Source organism: Corvus cornix, chromosome 3, assembly GCF_000738735.6.
Source record: "Corvus cornix cornix isolate S_Up_H32 chromosome 3, ASM73873v5, whole genome shotgun sequence".
NCBI classification, from domain to species: domain Eukaryota; kingdom Metazoa; phylum Chordata; class Aves; order Passeriformes; family Corvidae; genus Corvus; species Corvus cornix.
In genome coordinates this window covers 75,149,221-75,169,399 of record NC_047056.1, presented here as the reverse complement: position 1 = coordinate 75,169,399, position 20,179 = coordinate 75,149,221, and the positions used below count along the sequence as shown (strand labels likewise).

The following is a 20,179-nucleotide window of genomic DNA, read 5'->3' as shown; positions in this document are numbered from 1 at the left end:
TTTTCCTGGCAGGAATGATACATACAGTGATGGTGTTTGACAGTATAGATACCGTAATGTTGGAGCCTAATTTACTGTTGTGTTTTCCCTGAATGCTGTGGTTGTTTAGGATGGATCTTAAGATTGTGGGGTTTTTTCCCCTCAGTGATCGAAATTCTTTCAATTTTTTAGCCCTTTGTGCCTCCAGAATAGCCTTTCATTCTAGTCTTCAGTAAGAAACCACTTGAAAAAAATTCTCAGCATCATTAGTTTGGACTACAGGGGGATTTTGTTTTGAAGGTATCATATCTCAGAGTGATTGAGGTCCATTTCTGCAGTGTTGATAAGGCTCAATTTCTGTCCTGTATGTTTTGTTTGTTTTTTTTAAGTGATTGCTTAAGTAAGAAGCATTTCTTAGATTAATAAAAAAATTTGAAGAAGATGTGAGCAAGCTTACGGCCTTATTATGTCTGAAACATTTTCCATCATGTTTCACTTCAGGTTAAATAAAATAAAAGGGCCACTGCCCTTTGTAAGCTAAACTGTGCCTCTACCTGGCTTGTCAAGACAAAATAGATAAAAACCTGTGGTTGAAGAAATGTCATCAGGATATGTGGAATGTATTTTTTCAGGTTTATTTTTGAAATTTTCTAAAATTGGTATTAATGGTTTTTTTCCTAATATCTACATTTATAAGAGAGTCTCTTGAGTAGTAGTTTTTTCCTGATCTAATACAGATTTTAAAATTATGTCTTTAAAGCAATAAGAAGAAGGTTCTCCCTTTGAGGGTATACATCTTCTGTGTTTTTTGCCTTTTCTCTGTTAGTTTTGAAAGCCCCCTTTCAGTCAGTGACCTATCTTTTAGTCGCATAAAACAAAAAAAAAAAGAAAGAACTGAGGTGATGTTTTCAGAACAGAACTAGGACTTTGACTTTAGTGAACTGTGAAGATCGAAATAGAGGTCTCGAGAGCAAGGCTGAACTGAAGTGCTGTCTTCTTGAGGGGATCACAATACCTGTTTTGTGGGTTTGGTATATTCCTTAGCTGAACTTCCTTTTTTTCACTTTTTCCTTTTCCATAGAAAACTCAGGCAAACAAACAGGAAGGGAGCAGAATTCCTTTCTGGCAGGGCCTTAGTGCATCAGCACTGCAGAGTGCACTGGAGAGTGTGCCATTCCCCCTGCTGTGCTGAGCTTCCTATCCTTGGTGAGGTTACATTAAAGTACACTGGGCGTTTCTTGTGTTCTGTGGTGACTTTTGCATACAAATGTAGCTGCTGTGTTTCCATGTAGGGAAAGGGTGTAGGAAATTGAATGATGACAATTCAACTGAAGTCTTGTCCATTTACATTTCATGTATGTGGCTCCATCCTCCAAACACACTCACAGAATTGCAAAAATGTAGGTGTTGTCGAAATGTAAATAGAAGAACTAGATGTGCTTTGCTTGCTTAGGGAGGATAACTATGAATGGAGGTAAAACAGAAAGAGGAATTCAGCATTAGAGTGCAAGTCAAACTCCAAAATGTTTCCATAGCCAGGGCTGGCTACCTAATACAGGAGGAAGCTCTCCTGGACCAGTGTGACTGGATCCTCAATTATATATTCAGTTTGAATCATGCCATTTCATTTTTTTTATTTTTCTTTTCTTTTTTTTTCTTTTATTAGATTTGTTCAATTTCTTTAAGACCTTTTGATCAGGTCCATCATTCACAATGTCATCAGATTCCATGCTTCACATCTTTGGATGCAAGTGGCAGCAGACAAGAACAAGTCATACACAAAATTAGTGCAGTTTATATTTCTTGCAGCTGTTCACATTTCCCTAGGATTCCAAATCCACCGGAGTGCAACTCTACCTTAAAGGCTGGAAAGCTGCTAGAAAGGGTGTTTGAAATTACTGTCTTTGCTAATTAGAACTAACTCTTGCACTATGGACTTGCATTGATTTTTAGTGGTGTTGCTGGGTAGATGAAGAGAATTAAGGCTCTAGTAACAGAACCTTGTTAGTTGTAATTTCTGGCAGTTTAAGACATAAATACCTCCAGCTTTCCACCTCCCTCTGCACGTATTGCAGAGCTGGAGGAGTGGAACAAGTGCCTGAATTTTGTCTGGTTGAAGGCACTATTGTGGGATGTCAGTATGAGTTTACACCATGACACCAGTGGCAACACAAGTGTCACCTGTACTCTGAGGCAATAGTATGTGGCAGAGCATGGGGCATACAGGGTCAGGGGAGCTGAGGCATCTTCAGTGGCATGGATTGATTCTGTGAGTTCCACATTATGTTTCTGTCACTGGTCTGTGTACTGTGAGTGACGAAAATTGTTGTTGGAAACCCAAGGAGTGAATTTTCATAGGCTGTGTCTTTAGTTCCTAATGTATTTATCCTTTGGCCCAGGTAGTGAGGGGGATTACTGTGTGATCACCGAAGAGCCTTAAACAAACCAGATCAAGCCCCGAACACCTAAAAAGAGAAGGAAAAGAAAAAAAGTGGTAGTATAGCTACAGTGATGTAAAGATATACGAGAGAATGGTGGGGTTTTGTTTGTTTGAGTTTTTTTTTAGTCTTATTGTTGCTGTTGGTTTGTTTTTTTCCTCTGGGCTAGTTGGTATAGTCTGTGGGGTGGGGGGGAGTGGGGAAGTGTGAACAGAAGTGTTTCTTTTGCTTAGACCTGAAGATGGCACAGAACTCTAAACACTTGCCTGTTCTTTTTCTAATTCAACATCTGCTCCTAATTAAAGTCACAGATTAAAAATTATTTAACATCTTAATTTTAGGAATTTTTCCTTGAAACAGCAGTTTTTCTCCAAGTAAAGAAAAAATAGTTTTTCAGACTAAGGAGTGCTAAGGAGTGGTTGAAGAAAACCTTGAACTTTAAATTCAGAACCTTCTATAGGAAGGGAAAAAAAAGCCCCTCTATCTGTTGTCAACTAAGATTATTTTCCATCTGTTTATCTCTGTTACACACATTTGAAAACTGTCAGAAGAACCAGACTTTATCAGAAAATTCCATCTAATGAGTTTATGACACCTTATGCATCTTGTTTTGACACAAGATGTTCTGCAGCAGTACTGGCTTGAGATACTCCTGATCTCTGTCCTCCTGCTGCAGCTTATTGCTCATGTGTTTTGCTGGCATCAATGTTCATGGAGGGGTATTGGGGATAAAAAGTGAAAAATAAACCAGCCTCCCCCAAAAAATTAAAGGCAACCCCACAGAAGTCTCTCGTACACTCTTAAACCAAGTCAGGCAAAAGAAGGAAGTATAGAAGCCAGCACTGCTGCTGAACTTGTACCCATTCTATCTTAAGAGAAAGTTGCTTTGACCTGTAATGAATATATGCAGACTAGAGAAAGGCATGTGGACTGTAAGTGCTTAGTTTTCTTTCATATAGTCAGGGGTAAAAGGTGTTAAAACAGTGGGTTTATTTAGCAATTTCTGGCACTGATTGGTAGTAAGCAAATGTTTACACTGCAGCTTGCCATAAATAAACAGAAGGGTGTTTGGAAACCCTGACCAGCTTTTGTGTAGGCGAGAGCAGTCATAACAAACTGGTTCTGTGAGAAACTGAAAACAAATAAAAGATGGGCTGTTATTCATGGTTTGCAAAGGGAGAAGAGACTGTGAACTAAAGTAGTAAGTAATTTTCAAATACTGAAAAACATTGTCTGTGAACCTGGAATAAATTTCAGTAACATTTCATGTTCTCCTGTTTTCAGTCTTTAGAAAACATAAAGAAGAGAAGGGCAAATGATTTTAACCAACTCCAGCCACAGAGAAGGGTGAAAATCTTCAGCTCCATTCAATACTGATGTGAGTCTTTTATATCTCCCCAAGGTATTTCCAAGAACATTTCCTACCTGTTTCTGAGTGTTAGAATCTTGCAGTCACTTAAAATGTAGTTAACTAAAGAAAAGAATTCTTTCAAAAATCCCCTAACAAACCTTTTCCTACAAGGAAAGCTCTTCTTTTAGTACTTAATGAGATTATTACCTACTACAAGGAAGTTATTTTCCTTATTGTTTTGTGTTCTTGGGATTTTTTTCAGTCTAACATTACTGTATAAAGGGGTAGGTAAGCAATAATCAGATAAGTAGAGCATTTCCAGTTACGTAGTTGAAGGGTGGATTTATGGGGCTTTTTAAAGTAGTTGTTAAATGGTACCAAACCCCAAAATCAATATTCTATTTTTATTTTATACTGACACATAGTTTTTGTGATTGAGTAATGTCCAAGTATCTTAGTACCTGATAACTCATACTGACTTTTTTGCAACTTTTTTAGTGGTTTTCATGCAACCACAGCAATGTACCAAAGAATCTCTAGCCTTAAAAGATAGACTAGACTCAGACTAGAAATGGAGCTGATGAAATGGTAATAAAAATCGTGGCTAAGGCTGAACCTTTTTCTTAGTTATTCTCTGTGTGGAGTGGAAACGTGTCTTCAGCAATCTTATGGTCTTCACGGAGAATCTCTTGGTTGTAGGGTTCCACTGGAACCAAGCAGGCGGGGAAATGGTATTAATAGCTCAAATGTGTTTGTGACTGTGATGGTAGTGAAAAGAAGTATGTTTTACAGAAGAGATAAAACCTTCCATATAAACTGTCATTAGGGCATACAAGTTGACTGTGCAGTGTAGAGATACGCGCTTAGCTCTGAACAAAGTAGCTAAACATGTAGGAGCACTATTTGTGGTGTAGTGTTTTATGTGAGTAACGTGTTGAGAAATTACTTGTATGTCTGCAGGTCTCTGCATTGGGCTATGTTGAATGCAGGTCAGTAAATTCCAGTCCAGATTTAGAAACTTTATTCTCCTTCTCTGTGAGAAATAGACTGCAAAGACCACACTTAGATGGTAATAAATTGGGGAAACTATTGAGTTCTAATAGTATTGCTGCATTGGATTTTGATTCATCTTTGAGAAGGTTTTGTATTGCCAGTATCACTTACTGAAGGAATTTCATAAATAGCTTTTAGTTGTAGTTAGTGTGCAGATTGTGCTCTTTTTCTCCTGAAAATGGGTGGCAAGAGCCTTTATTTGATTATCTTGAAATTGGTATAAATACAGAGGTAAAAACTTGCATTTGTTTTTCAAATATAACTGAGAATTAGCCTGAGAGCAAGCTAGTGGTGAAGCCAGTCCTAGTGGTGATGCAAGAGCTTCTATATGCTCAGTGACTGGCAACACTGTCAGATCTACAAGTTAAAGTGCTTGCAAGGTGGGGAGAGATCTTTCAGAATTTATTTATTTATCTATTTATTTGTTTATTGGAGATCAGTTGTCTCCTGATTAAATGGGGGTGACTATAGTGTTGCCAGGTGAATTAATAAACCTGGCCAAAGTAGTCCTGCACTTCTTGGCTGCATTAGGCATCTTACTGTCCAAAGACAGAAAAGAAGGAGTGATTGTGTGTTTAGAGTGCTGGATCATGTACAATCCAATGGCGCAGCTCCTTGGCAAGGTGAGGAGCAGTCTGTCCCCTGCAAATTCTCTGATTCAAATCCAGCTTCTTTTGTGTGCCATTTGGTAAAGAGAAATCAAACACAATTTAATTATCCTCTTAGTCCTTGGATGTATCTGCAGTATCCTTGGGCTTGGCCACTGGAGGGGATGAGTGGGTGCTTCAGGCCATCTTTATGCCAGTCAGCAGTTTTTGGGCCAGTGTGTCTCTGTTCCCAGCTCAAGACATTGATGAATAGCTTCTACTTGTTCTATCATTGAATGGCTTTAAATCTTAGCATTGTCATTCCCAAGTATTCAAAGTCTAAAAGTCAGTTCCCAGACATCAGTAATCACATAAATTCAGACACTCCTCAGTAGAAGTCATAAACCTGGTGTTAGATTATGTTTTCAAGCTTCTCTCAGTAATCTTCAGCCCTATAAACTTTATTCTTTTTTGTGAGGTGAGAGCTTCAGGCACAGTTTTGTTCCAGGAGGTACATTTGGTGGCAGGGAAGGAGACCATCATGACTGGTTTATTTTGACTATTTTGCACATTAAAATGTGTTTCTGATCATGGCTTACCTGTGATTGCAACAAAATTATTCTCTAGAGTTAGAGCCTGAGTTGGCATTTTCTTTCCTAAGTCAGTCTGTGTCAAATTTTGATTTAGAAATTCAGTTGATTTTAGGGATCATGCTGTCCCACTGATTCTTCTAGAGGTGTAGTAACAGTGGTATATTTAAATTTTATTATTTGCTATGGTCCAAATGTAAAAGCAACCTAGGTAGCTTCCATGTGGGTTAGAGGCTGGGAATCTAAACTAATGAAAAAGTAGCTAGAGTAATGTGGAAGTGTTGTGATACAGCATACAAGTCAGAATAATATAGTAAAATACAGTAATTCAGATTTCTCCTGAGCAAGTAAACTTTTAAAAAAATTTTGCAAAGTGTCTAATATAAAATATTATTGTTTTGTTGGACATAGGCAGTTTAATTTCATCACAATTCCTTTACAGAGTGGATTGTCCCTTTTATGTCTGCAAATGTTGCTTTTGCTTGTTTAAAAGTTCATAGCAGCTGGAATCAAATGCTTTACTCTCAAATGAGTGATTATTAAGAAGTTAATCTCTGATCATGCTGGTACCAGCAATATTTAATGTCTTTTAAATAATTAAAAATGCTAATATGAGATCTTGTAGATAAAGTGCACAGTTAAAGCAATTAACAGCATAAGATCTAGTCAAATGTATTTTTGATGTAAGTTCTTTTCCACTACCAAAAAAATCCCAAACCAGCCAACGCTGAAGTGAAAAAAAAAACCCCCAAACCTCTGTAATACAAGCTTGATAACTCTGTGCTCTGCTAAAAAGATTGTGGATCTTTCAATTTTAGTTAGAGATTTGACTTCTTCAAGTACTTCAATAACATTTTTAGGAATGAAGGAACTATTTTGGCCTTACACATGTCCATGAAGAAGAGATTTGGAGGAAAAAACTTCTTCAGGGCTGTCTTGTAGAGTTTTGTTGTTACCATATCCAGGAAAATCTTAATTGTTTTCTGGGATATGGTAATAACAGTAATAGGCCACTATTGTCCCTTTGGTAATTCATGGTTTCCTTTTGTTTTGATTTTCCTCTCTACCTGGCAGTGTAGTTTAGATAGAGATGTTCACTGTAGCCTCTAGGAGCTGTGGCTTTCCCAGACATAGTTAGCAGAATTATCTTTCAAGAAGGCTTCTTAGTATGACTCAATTTTGATATATACTAATTTGTTGCCTTAACTTTTGACTCTCAGAAGCATTACATTTAAAAGCAAAAATTTTAGTGATTGTTGGAAATTTATTCCAGGTGCTTTTAATTGCTTGGATTTCTTTTGGTTGATGACCATCTGCTGGAAAATTTTGAAAATACCCTCACTGAAACTTAGTTAAAGAAAATAAATTCTTTTGTTCTTTGTCAGGAGTCACTCAGGACTCAACTTACTTTCTGGAATAGGAATGTCTAATGCCACTTGAGATACTGATCCAGAAGGGACTGGGTGTCCTGTGTGTCCTGTGTCATCTTTCTCATATCCCCAGGAAGATGGCTTAGATACTCTATGGGGTCTGAAATAACAGTACATTTCTGTATATTATCAATTGAATTAAAGTATTAATTGAGTTTAATTGGAAAAAATTTTTAAAAAGTGAGTGCATGAATTGCTTACAAAGTATTATTTTTGTTTATCAAGTGAAATAATCCGCAAACTTCACATAGACAGTAGTTGCACTTGCATTGCTACCAAGTTTTCCTATCCTAAAAAAAAAATAAAAAAGAAAAAAATACTTGCTTATGACAAAAGAAGTGCTTAGTGCCACGGGACATTTGGTTTGGATTGGTATTATTTCTAGACAGGTGTTAAAAGGATTTCTAGGCAGTTCCAATAAATGGAAAATACTGAACTTCATAAATGTGCCCTGCTGGGACACCTAACAGAGATGTGGAGGCATGTGCATTTGCTACGGTTTTGTTAGAATTTCCCCCTTTTGCCCCTTCTGTTTCCTTTTATGAGATAAAATGTCTTCAGGAAGATTGGAATGTGGAATAAATAGGTCATATGGGACTAATATGCTCTTGCATGCATGCACTGAGAAGACGTTCATAGTCTTCTCAGCCGAATCACACAAAGCACAGAATTGTCTAGGTTGGAAGGACGTCTTGACATAATTTACTCAACCCCCCCAATTTAAGCAGGGCCAGCTAGATCAGATTCTCCAGGACGGTGTCCAGAGGTGTTTTGAATGTCTCCAAGAATGAAGATCGACAAGCTCTCTGGGCAATCTGTTCTGATGCTTAGCCATCCTCACAGTAAAAATCATTTTCTAATGTTCACCAGGAATTCCATGTCTGTTAATTCATGCCCATTAAGTTATAGAAGAAACCGTGTTTTAACTTGAATTATAAGTAGCTATTTGTAGCATTTAGAGGCTTTTAACAAGGTAATTGTTGCCCTTGAAATTGAAAAATAAATGTTATTTTTGAAACAAGGAAACAAATGTTCCTAGAGCCTTTTTTTTTTTTTTTTTTTTTTTTCCTCCTCGTCACTGTTTAGCTTTCTCAAATATAGTGTGATTCTAGTGATTTGCATTCAATTCACAAACTTCAGTTAGGCATGTAGGTCTGTCTCCATGAATCACCTGATATTTGCTGCTAGGGGCAGTATTCACAAACCCTAGAGACTTGCTGAGCTTACCAGTTTAATGTCTGGGTAGTGATAGATGCTTCAGAACAAAGACTCAACAAGCTGTAAGTTGTTTGCATGTATATAAAGGGAAGAACAATATGTCAATTTAACCACTAGAAAAAAAAAATCAAACGTATACAAGTTTTAAATTCTTCACTTCTGCAAGTAAGCACCTAAGTGTAGCCTTATGCAGTCCTCTATAGGTGCCTACCTACATTCACAATGCCCTTGAGAATTTAAACAGCAACTTGTTTTAAAAAAAAGTTTGTACTTTTCTTTTGAAATTTAGATTCTGGTTTGTTTTTTTGTTTGTTTGTTTGGGTTTTTTTGTTTTTTTTTTGGTTTTGTTTTGGGGTTTTTTGTGTTTGTTTACATAATCTAAGGAGTGTTGATGCTACATTCACCTAAAAAAGGATCTGAGTCTGTCTTTAAATCTGTATATACCCAAAGGATTTAAAGTATGAATTCCTGGATTCTCTGAAAAGCAGAAAGTAGAGTATGTTCAAATCTGATGTTTTCAAACAAGAACTCATGTTTCTCTAGTAACCTATTTGATAAGAGCTTAATTAGAGTAATATTTTACTTTAGTACGAAGTATTTCCTTAAACTGAGTTTCTTAAGACATGTTGTCAAAGTTATGACTCCCACTACAAATACATCATATGCATCTTCACACTGAGTTTTTTCAGACTGTATTTCCTGTCACCTCCCCTCCCTACCTGGTATGTCCCTTCTGCTCTGAGAGGAATTTTTATTTGTTGGATTGACACTGGGTATTAATGACAGAGGTCAATATCAGAACATTTTCTAGGTAGCTGGTCTGGAACATTGAATAAAGTCTGTGTTAGAAGTGGAACATATGTTGAGTAAAGAATGAGAGAAAAAAGATCTCCTGTTTCAGTAAAATACTCTAGTATGAAATCTAGATTCTGGATGAATCCTTGGAGAGAAAGAATCCACTAACTCTATCATCAACGTGGGCAGGGCATTCAGCTGTTTTCCGGCATAAGAGGTCAGGTGTCCTGATGTTTTTCCCTTGTGTTCCCAGCAGATATGTGAACCACAGAATCCTCTGGTAGGAACTGTACCATTCCCAACTGTCCTAATGCTTCAAAAGCTCACAGTCTAGCAGGCTGTACTCACAGGGAGCAGGGAGAAGGCCACAGTTCCCTAAGTAAATCTGCCCCTGATATCCCTCTTGATACAAACCTTACCTGGATAAAGGAGAAAACTCTTACCACCTTCTAGTGGTGTGGTAAGAGTTTTCTCCTTTATCCAGGTAAGGTTTGTACAGTCTTGTGTGTATAGCAAAGCTCCTGATGTTTTTTGTCTATGGGTGCAAAAAAAAAAAAATCTATCTGACATCTTCAGTGCTGCTTTGCATATCCCAGACCAGGCTTATCTGTGTACTCCTCTAGCTAGGCTAGTTAAGATTATAGAGGTAGCAGTGACTATATAAACAAGTTGCAGACAGTGAATATAAGAAATAGTGGTCTTACAGTAACAAAATATGTACATGATGGAAACTCTGTCTTTCCTAAAATACAAGTGGTTTTTTTGATCTGCAGAAGGCAGTGTAAAACAGGGTAAAGAGCTAGAGGAGAGATAACTGTGAAGGCTTCACTGCTTATGGCTTTTGTGATTGCAGTGTGCAATAGAACTTGGAGACGGGCAACCCTCTCCATTCTCTCCCACTACTTCTCACCCACAAACAGAATTTGTCTGTAAGTCTTATTTATTCTGGTCATCTAATTAGTTGTGATTTTCTCTTTCAATCTAGATTTCTTTAATATTTAAATCACATATATCTTTTCAGTAAGGAAGTGTTTCAATTGATCCGAGTTTGTTGTACGGAAAAGGTCTAAATTAGGTGGATCTACTTCGGAGCTCTAGCTAACTTCAAGTCCTGTCACTCCTACTTAAACTTCTAAGTCAATTATGAAAAGCTACATAGTAGAAATTCCTTTTATACTTGAAGTGCCTTGCAGCTAAATAGTAATACAGGCATCCCTGTAATATAAGAGTTTATGCTGGAATGGCATTAGCCAGGCTTTTAGAAGTTTTGATGCAATTTAAGTGTAGAAAAAGGGCCCTAAGGGAGTTCAAACATTCAAGTTTAAAGAAATGATGGAATTAGGAATACCTGTGCCTCTTCTTGTAGTAAGCTGATTGTAGGGAACTTCAGTTCAGGTATTGGAGAACTTAGCTTTTTGCCTTTTCTAGCATTCTTAGTTTCATGAGCATGTAACCCTTTAACACTTTTAAAAAGGTAAACTAAAGAAAAAATCTGGAACAGCTGTACTGACTGCATGGAACAGCAGTATGATTGGAACCATTAGCCCTAAGATCACTAAGTAAACTGTCAGGAATTATTCACTATAATCCATCACAATCAGCAGAAAGTGAAAGCAAATGTTCTGCAGCTGTTTCTCCACAAAAAAAAGGTGCAAAACTTGGTGATCTTGATTTCTAGTCTAAAATCTAGATGAAATGGGCTTTAACAGACATTGATTATTTTAGTTGCTTTCTTCTAAATCTGATGGTTTTGTCACACGCACATTTTAGTCCAGGATCTTCCCTGCCCTTGGCTCTTTGTCTTTCTTCTGTATGTTTTCCCAGTCTGTGCTCCTGAGCATTCAGTCTTCTTGTCCAGCAATTAGAATTATTCCCTGATGCCCTCTGGCTTCTCTTCCTGTGATTGTGCTGTAGAAAAATGCATGCTCTCTGATCTGTTTTCCCAGATACTCATTCGATTTTTAGATTGTGTACTATTCCACTGTTTCCCCTTCCCCTTTGCAAAAGAGGAGACCCAAGAAATAACTGTAGCTGGGCTTCATCACCAGCTTCCTCCATATTGTTTTTGTTTCCTCTTCCTACTTACTTCCCACTTGTCATCTCCCTCTTGGCCTCATCAAAATGTGTTTCATCATCAAGACGAATGACACTCTGTCCAATTTGCTTAAAGCTGTCAGAAATCTTTTAATGCCTGTTTCTCTTAACAGAAAGGTGTTTGCAACTATCTTTGTTCTCTTACATTGAAGAGTGGAGGAATAGTCCATAAGCCAATAATGTGTTTAGTTCTGGGGTCCTCAACACAAGGAATGGTGACTTGTTAGAAAGGGTCCAGAGAAGGATCGCAAAGATGGTCAAAGGGCTGGAGCACCCTTCCCGCAGAGACAGGCTGAGACAGTTGGGATTGTTCAGCCTGGAGAATAACTTGGAGCCCGGCCTCACAGTGGCCATCCAGCACTTAAAGGGGCCTTATAAAAAGGAGGGAGACTGACTTACATGGGCAGGTAATGATAGGACAAGGGGAATGGTTTTACAGGGTTTAGGTGAGATGTCAGGAAGTAATCCTTTATTTGGAGGACAGAGAGGTACTGGAACAGGTTTCCCAGAGAAGCTATGGATGCCCCATTCCTGGAAGTGTTCAAGGCCAAGTTGGATGGGACTTTGACCAGCCTGGTCTAATGGACCCTGCCCATGGGATGGGGGCTGGAACTAGATGATCTTTAAGGGCCCTTTTAACCCAATCCATTCTATGATTCTTTGATTCTATATGGGTTAAAATTGATAGTGATTTTAGTAATCAGTTACTCTATGAGTTGAATATTTTGTCAAAATAGAAACATGGAGGTCAGAAACCTGTTGCAGTGTTTTGATGTTTATAGAATTGCTGTGTAGCTGTACTGTTAGGTACAGATATTTTTTTTTTCCTCTGATTCCTGAAATTGAAACCACCCATTGGACACAGAGCATATATTTTATGCTATTGTAATTATGCTGTAAGAAAAAATCCACTCTTTGAAATACTGTCACTGTCCTGGAGGTATAGGTTATATTGAAGTATAGTTCTGCCACCCTGTGGCTACTGAAGGCCGTTCTTAGAAGGTACATGTTTACTTAACTGCTGGTAGTCACAGCCTTTTACTTTTAACATCATGAATGCTATTTCACGGAGAAAGTTGGAGTGCTCTTGCAGGTCCTGTAGAGATGTATGAACTCTCCATGATTTTATTGAAATATATAAATACTTGTTCACTGGAAAAGGTTTTAAACTAAAAGAGAGCGGGCTTAGTTTAGATTTTAGGAAGAAAATCTTTACTCAGAGGGTGATGAAGCACTGGAGCAGGTTGCCCAGGGATGTTGTGGATGCCCCATCTGTGGAAGTGTTCAAGGCCAAGTTGGATGGGGCCCTGAGCAACCTGATCTAGTGAGTGACAACCCTGTCCCTGGAAGGTGGTTGGCACCTAGATAATTTTTAAGGTCTCTTCCAACCCAAACCATTCTATGATTTTGAAAAAATCATGACAAATTTTCTAGGAAAAAAAAGCTTGGATTTGAAGAACAGGGTGTTCTTGTTGCTTTTTTTATCAAATGAAAATGCGAATCAAATTCCAAAAGAACACTCAGTTACAAGATACTCAAATCACCTTATATTTTATTTTCGTTTCGTGAAGTCTACAGGAAAAATCTTGAAAGCATAGTTTTGCAAAGTAACTGAAGATTTTGGTTCATGCCAGCAGCAGAATGCCTTAAAGCTGAAATACCAGATAGCTTTCGACTTGTCCCTTATAATGACCGTGAACTCAATGTATGGATTAGATACTTCATTTTGAGAATAATTGTTAAGCCTATGTAAATATAAATGTAAAAGCATGTTTGTTGCCTTTCAGAAAGATGAGAAAATAAGTTTATAGAAAAATAGAATAGTTTGGATTGGAAGAGACCCTTGAAGGTCATCTAGTCCGGTCCCCTGCCATGAGCTGAGATTTCTTCAATGAGATCAGGGTCAAGTTGTAATATTGTTCTCCCAACTACAAAAAATGGATCAGCTGCAAGTTATGTCCTGCTCCTTTCAGCAGGTGAGTAATTAGTATCATAGCTTAAATGATAGCAACAATTAGTGCTCTGAAAAGCTAAGATGATAGTGCACAAAGATATGTTACTACAGTTGTATAAAACTGTTATCTTTTTTCAAATGAAATATGTGGAACTGTGTGCACACAGCCTGGAAGCAAACCTCGTCTTCAAAGTCATCAAACTTCACCTGTGTAGTTTCCAGTAGAGTTACATGATTCTATATGTTTTTATCACTGGAATGCAACAAGCTCTTTCTCAGGTGGTAGTTTAGGTAAAATATGCCTTAAGTTACACAGATGACCATGAACCTTGCTTTTTATTTTATCTGAATGTGTATTCAGAAAAAATGTCCAGAATACTGATGTATTGAGATATGTAGAAGACATAATGCCACAAAGAAGATATAAAGACATAAAGATGTTGTTCTACTCGTACAGCCTTTACCCCTGTGATTTCATTTTATATTTTTTGTGGTTTAAGATCTTAATTATTCTGTGAAGTCAGATAGCAATTTGGTAGTAATAGAAAATAAACCTCATTATTCTAATTGACGATAGCTGATGGCCTGAAGATAGCAATGATCTTTCCAGTTTCACAAGAAAATAATTTGTAATTAATCAGAAGACTATAAAAGTTTGAATTTTTTACGGTTTTATTCTATATTTATTTTGCTGAATTTTTTCTTGAGGTGTTTTTACTGACTTCTGTTTTCCCAAACAAATCCAGATTTTCAATTTTTTTATTCCCTTAATATTGTAATTTACATTAAGTCTAAGGGTTTTTTTCAGTACTATGAATGCTTTTTCTTGAAAGTCACTGTATTGAGGCACTAAATTAGTTGAGCAACTTGTGTTTGAGCTGAGTGATGGTTTCACTGACAACATTGGGCAGTGGCAGAGTTTTTCTCACACTTGACATTCTTGAACATTTTTTATGGAATGAGAAAAATATTTCAATTCTCAAAGATCTCAATGAAAAAGGGAAAAAGTAGTGTCTCCCAGGCATAAAAGTGTGCTAGTATACTCAGAAGGGCAGGTTTGCAGTCAAACTTTAAAGCTGTTTCCAGGTGTTTTCCTTTCGACAAATTAATTTGGCAGAGATGTGATTAAAAAAAAATAGAAGATAATGTCCTTTATTTTCTGTGAATAGTAAACTCTTATTTTTGTTTCTGAAGAGACCCTTACTTTGAGAGAAGGTGAAGTACGGCTTGAAAGGATGATTTATTCTGACTTACTAAAACCACAGGCAAAAGCAGAAGCTCCTGTGAATAAGGATCTAAGCCAGAACAGAAAATTACCATGGGTAAATCTTAATGGTCTGGTTCTGTATCCATGACAGCCTCCATCAGGATGTGCTATGATGCCATTCTGGAGTGAAATGAATATAGTGTTCTTCTGTTAGCTTTTAAATGTTGCATTTTCTTTTTTAAAAAAGGCCAAATTGAAACCAGATATTTGGAGCTGTCAAAGTGAAAATACCATTTCACTGTGTACAAATGCTTTATCTTCATGACTTATCCAGTTGGTTCCAAATTTTACTTTTTTGCAGGAAGGAGCTCATGATCCCTTCAGTTTGTCCATGCATCTAACTTGAAGTGGTGTGGGTTTAAGTGGAAGTGTTTTTCAATATTTAATATACACACTTAGAAAAGGAGTGACTTGAGGGAAAGAAGATAACTGATTAAAGATAACTACATGAAAAGGCAAAATATCTTTAAAATTATTTATATATTCAGTATTTTTAGTCTTTTTAACCAGTTCTTGAGCATGTGAATTTTAATAAATTTCTCTGTAAGCGAGTTTGGCACATGGCAAATTTAATGTAAGCAATGTTGAGTTACTGTTTTCCAACATAACAACAGTCATAATTAAGAATGTTAGCAATATTTCATTTAGATATATTTCTTATCTGAACAGATACATTATCTGTACCCAGAGAAATGAAAAAAAACCCCCACATTTAATGTAAAGTTTTATGAATCAACACCTTTTTATGGTTACTGACAAGTGAAACAAAGTTTAGGAATGTAAGTAAAAGCTACCTACATGGAATGAGTTTAAAATCTACTTAAACACTCAGGGTTTGGCTATGTGGTTTGAGTGAGTTAAAATTAATTAGTTGAAATATGTTTTTGATAAGCAGTATTGTTTTAAGTAATGTGGTAATGGATAAATGAGTGGCTTTCCCAATTCAAAGTGAAAAATTAAAGGAGAAGTTAGAGGGCCTTTCACATACTAGAGGACTTTAAAGGCAGAGAAATACTTAACTAATGCAGTGCCATTCTGTGAAATTTAGTGGTAAACAGAAGATCAGCAACTCTATTTGTGATGAACTAGGTGAAAGCTGCCTTAAGTGGTACCAGTGTAAAGGACTCTGCAGTTCCTGAAGTCTCACTGCATCCTTTATTAAGAGATGAGTGCCAGGGATCTCCCCAGAGAGGCAAGTCAGTCTCCTGTCACTCTGTGAGTGGCTCTGAAGCAGCAGGGGCTGTTGTGAGGAGCAAAGGAGTGGCTGCTTGAAGACATCCCCAAGGATTTTTGGAAGCTGGCTCTTCTACCTCCCTCCAAATGTGGATCATCACAAGAGCAGAGATTGCATCTGGCTGCAGTGAAGATTTATGTATGTTGGCTGCCTGGATCTCAGTGAATTGTTTGAAAGATATTTAGCTCAAATTTTGTGTTGCAGCTTTCCACAGTTAAACTATTTTCTTTATGTGGGATAAAAGGCACCAACTGCTCTGTAATTTTCCACCCTGTCTTTTAAAGGAGTTCTGATCTTGGCCATACCTGGAACCATGGAGGCAGTCAGTTGGGGTTTTTCTGACTTCTACATAGGTAATAGAACCCTTGCTTTCCCCTAAACCTAGGTGGGGCTCAGGGGAGGGGAGTGGGATAGTTTAGTAACTATCTGCCTAAGAAGTAATTCCCTTAGTCAAGAAGAGAGCGCAAGCTTTTTTTTCAAATGCTCTTTTATTTTTGTATTAAGAACACATTTAAAATCAGGATTTTTAAATAGTTTCATTTTTGACCTAACTAAAATAATGCTTATGTCATGTTTTGTAAGTGAGTTCACACTGAAGTTGATTGTAACTCAGTTCTTATTTACACAGAGCAAATGGTAAAATTATTGATGAAACCACCAAGGTGGTAATTATTTTATATAAGCTTGAATTATGTAGAAAACCAGCCTGTTTTCAGGCATTATTAATAGACTGTCATTTCCATTATGAACATAAATTTTTTACTAGTTTGCAAGACAAAGCAAGCATAATTAGAGTGGAAAAAAATGTTTCTTAGGTACCCAGTATAAAATACAGAGCCTGTTTATGCAACAGGGTAAGTTCTGTGATGACCTGGACTATGGTTTAGGCAACTCTGTAAAATCAGACATGTGAACTAGAAAAAAAAAGCTTGTTACTTCAGGGGGGAGGAAATAGTGAATTTTGGGACATTTAAGTTATTTTCAGTATAAAGTAGATTGAATGTGAGTTTAAAAAAATTTTTTTGGCAATTTTCACGTGTATCTCAGACCTAGCATGTAATGGGCATTTTCTGTCTGGCCTATTTTTCCCTGTTAATTTCCACATAAAGGAGTATTTCACTATAACAGAAGGATTTAAGCGGATTTAAAGTTTTCCATTTAAACCAAAAGTCTTATCCTTAAATTTATAAACTAATCTTTTAAACTGATTTAATTACTTATAGTAGTTAAATTGAAAGACAATAGTATGTCTTAAACATTCTAATGCAAAGAGTTTCCTTAGGTACCAATCACAGTTTATATAATGGAGATGTATCTAGCTGTCTGAAATAGAAATAAACTGTTGGTTCAAATGATTTTAGAGCTGTTCTAGCACAGCGTATCCACACAACAGGTGGAAGTGCCTCCTTAATTTTTTTTTTTCCATAAGGATAAATAATGCTTCCGAATTTCCAGTTCTTAAAAATTTTGAGCTGCCTTAACTCTATGTGGCTAAACAAAATCAGTGTAGCATTGATTAAATGATTTCCATGCTGTACTCTTGTATACATGGTGTACATTTAAGTGAGGCATGCAGTGCTGGAGCTTTGGAAGAGAAAGGAGGAGTGCCAAAGTTTAGGGCAGGTTGCTTTGTTAGGGTAAAAACACTGAATGCAGTATGGGACTCTTTGAATGTTTTGTTAATTCTTTGATGCATATGCCTTAATTATTGGAGAAGGAATGCTTTTCCCTGCAGGTCTTCGTCCTTCCTCTGTTTGCTCTCCATGCTGCTTGTAGTTTGAGGTTTTTTTTCCTGTGTGTGGGCCAGAGAGTTTGGACTTCAAAGTTCAGAGGAAGTTGATTTTGTTCTCTACCAGTCTCTGGATGGTATAGGATTTCCTAAGGGCAGCCATCAGTATTGATGTATGGGTGTATACAAGAGCAGGTACATTGATCAGAAATGTTTGTGTCATTAGTTGACAGCACTCACTTAATACATGGTGTTTTTCTGTCTCTTGAAGGATAAGGTGAATTATCTTAGTAGAACATAGAATGGTGATGGTTGATGGTGAGAGTGAAATGTTCTGAAACGAGCATTGGAAAGCACTGCATATGCATTTGCTCAGTATCCAGCTGAATCATCAGCATACATTCTCTATGACCTCACCCCTTTGCTCAGAATTGCGGACATTTTGGAAGAGGGAGAAAAATATGGAAATCTTTCCATTCTTCAAATTTTGCTGAATTTTATTACTTTATTGTATCTGAGTTACATTAAATTATCCACATATGGTTTAAATAAGCAGCCAAAGTAGTGTACTTTTCTTTTTTGACTATTCTATTAAAATCTACTTTTTATACTTCATATATAAAGTTGAAATATTTTGTCAGCTGTGCTGGATGCTACACCATTTAAAAATTTGCTATAAAACCCCGTTTTCAATAACTTAGGTCTTCGGACACTTCAGTTGTTCTGTGTTTATTTATATGGTCACTTTAATATTTTGCCTTTAGAAAAAGAAGCCATTGTGTTTGTAAAAATGATTGTACTGTACTGTTTATATTTTCCAGAATGTTCATAGCATCATAGAATCATTTAGGTTGGAAAAGAACCTTAGGATCATTAAACATAAAAACTGTATGTTATTCAGGGAAGTAAACAAACAATAATACATGCCTTTGGCTTACTCTTCATATTGAAGGATTTTTGGTACAGTTACTTCCCTCCTCACCACTCTTCATCTTTTCTGAAACAATATGTGTTCCTGAGTTTGTGGAAAGCATTCCTCAAGGGCAGTAGGTACAGGACATTCAGACGGCAAGCTGTGAATCTCTAGAAAAGACTAGAGGAAAGGCCACCTTCAGACTGTACTCAAATCTAGCCAATGAAAGTTGCTTTTGAATTGCACATCCTGAAAGTATTGATCTTTAAGGCTGAGGCTGTGTATGCTTTGAATTTTAATGTTCCTCTCCGTTCTCTTTTTCTAGCTGGAACGCTTGCAGCTTTCCCTACAGGATTATAAGCTTTGATATTCAGAAGACCAAAACTGAAGGATGCCATCCGAGAGGTGCCTGAGGTATAGTACTTGGTAGTGTGTAGGAAGTTGTTAACACTTAGGATGATGTTTACCAAAGATTCAGTTAAGAAAGTAGAAAAGAGTAAAACTAATAATTTTGTTCATTACATAGGAATTCACATTATTAAATACATATCCATGTTATAATCTGCAAAATATTACCTTCTTGTTGCCACTTATCTCTAGCAAAGAAAATTGTGCCTGGGATTGATTGGAGTCCCATGGTCTCTTCATACATTATCTTGTTTATGCCTTAGTCTATGCTTGGAATTTTTGATTGTGGAAGCAACTGGCATTTTATATTTATGCATCTGAACTGGTGGCTGGTGATAATTTTGGGTCTGTGTAGTGTTCCACTGTTCAGGACATATAGCTTTTCCAGTTATATGAAATGTCTTCCAAGAATTCTCTCCAAATTCATCTTTCTGCCTTCCCTTCTCTCTCTTTTCCAGTGTAGTCTTTCTCATTTGTTTGTATCACCCATTGTTGCAATAGAGAATTTGTCATTTATAATTTAATTACTTTCTGGGAGCAGAACACAGTTCTTTCAGACAGAATGCTGTGCAGAATTTATTAACTGAATTGGTTTTTTGCAGAACTTGGCAGTAGTGTGATATGCTGGTAGTTCTGCTTTACAGAGTAGTTAACACTCTGATCTCGGAGCTCAGAAAACTCCCTGATATGACTGGGACACCTTAGCATTCCAGTTCTGTTCCCCCTTCTCTGCCATGCTTCTGCAGCAGAAGAGAATCAGGACTTGCTTGCTTTTATAGCTATTGAATATGGAATCAACTGACACTATCACTACAAGTAATCAGTCATGTTATGTTTTAATTATTCTATGTATTTTCATTCATAAATTCCAGTTAAATTGCTTTTCATGTGTATGCATGCTTCCTATGTTGCTGGCACAAGGGTTACAGGCAATTGATTCTTCACTTTGGTCACTGAATTGAAAAATGGATTATGATAGAACGCAGTTTAAAATCCCAGATGTGTGGATGATGGTGAAAAAAGCAAGAGGAATGAAGGTCTTGGTTTACAACACTGGGAGAGAGGCTGATAAAAACAGAAGTAAAGAGAAGCATCTCTGAGTGTCATTAATGTATTATACTTGCACTAGTTTGATTTAG

The 20,179-nt window shown here is 36.9% G+C and overlaps 1 protein-coding gene across 11 annotated transcripts in view; it reads left to right on the top strand.

Moving 5' to 3' along the window:
* Positions 1-20,179, top strand: part of KLHL32 (kelch like family member 32) — a 142,670-nt gene that overhangs the window by 4,810 nt on the left and 117,681 nt on the right. For 8 of the 11 annotated variants that reach the window (XM_039569030.1, XM_039569029.1, XM_039569032.1 and 5 more), the window contains exons 2-3: positions 3,702-3,795; positions 18,958-19,046. In XM_039569030.1, the coding sequence (XP_039424964.1) occupies positions 19,024-19,046 (23 nt within the window). In that variant the 5' untranslated portion in view covers positions 3,702-3,795; positions 18,958-19,023. Of the gene's footprint in view, positions 1-3,701; positions 3,820-16,283; positions 16,344-18,957; positions 19,047-20,179 lie in introns of those variants that run through there. The other 3 variants (XM_039569033.1, XM_039569035.1, XM_039569034.1) reach the window with 3 other exon arrangements.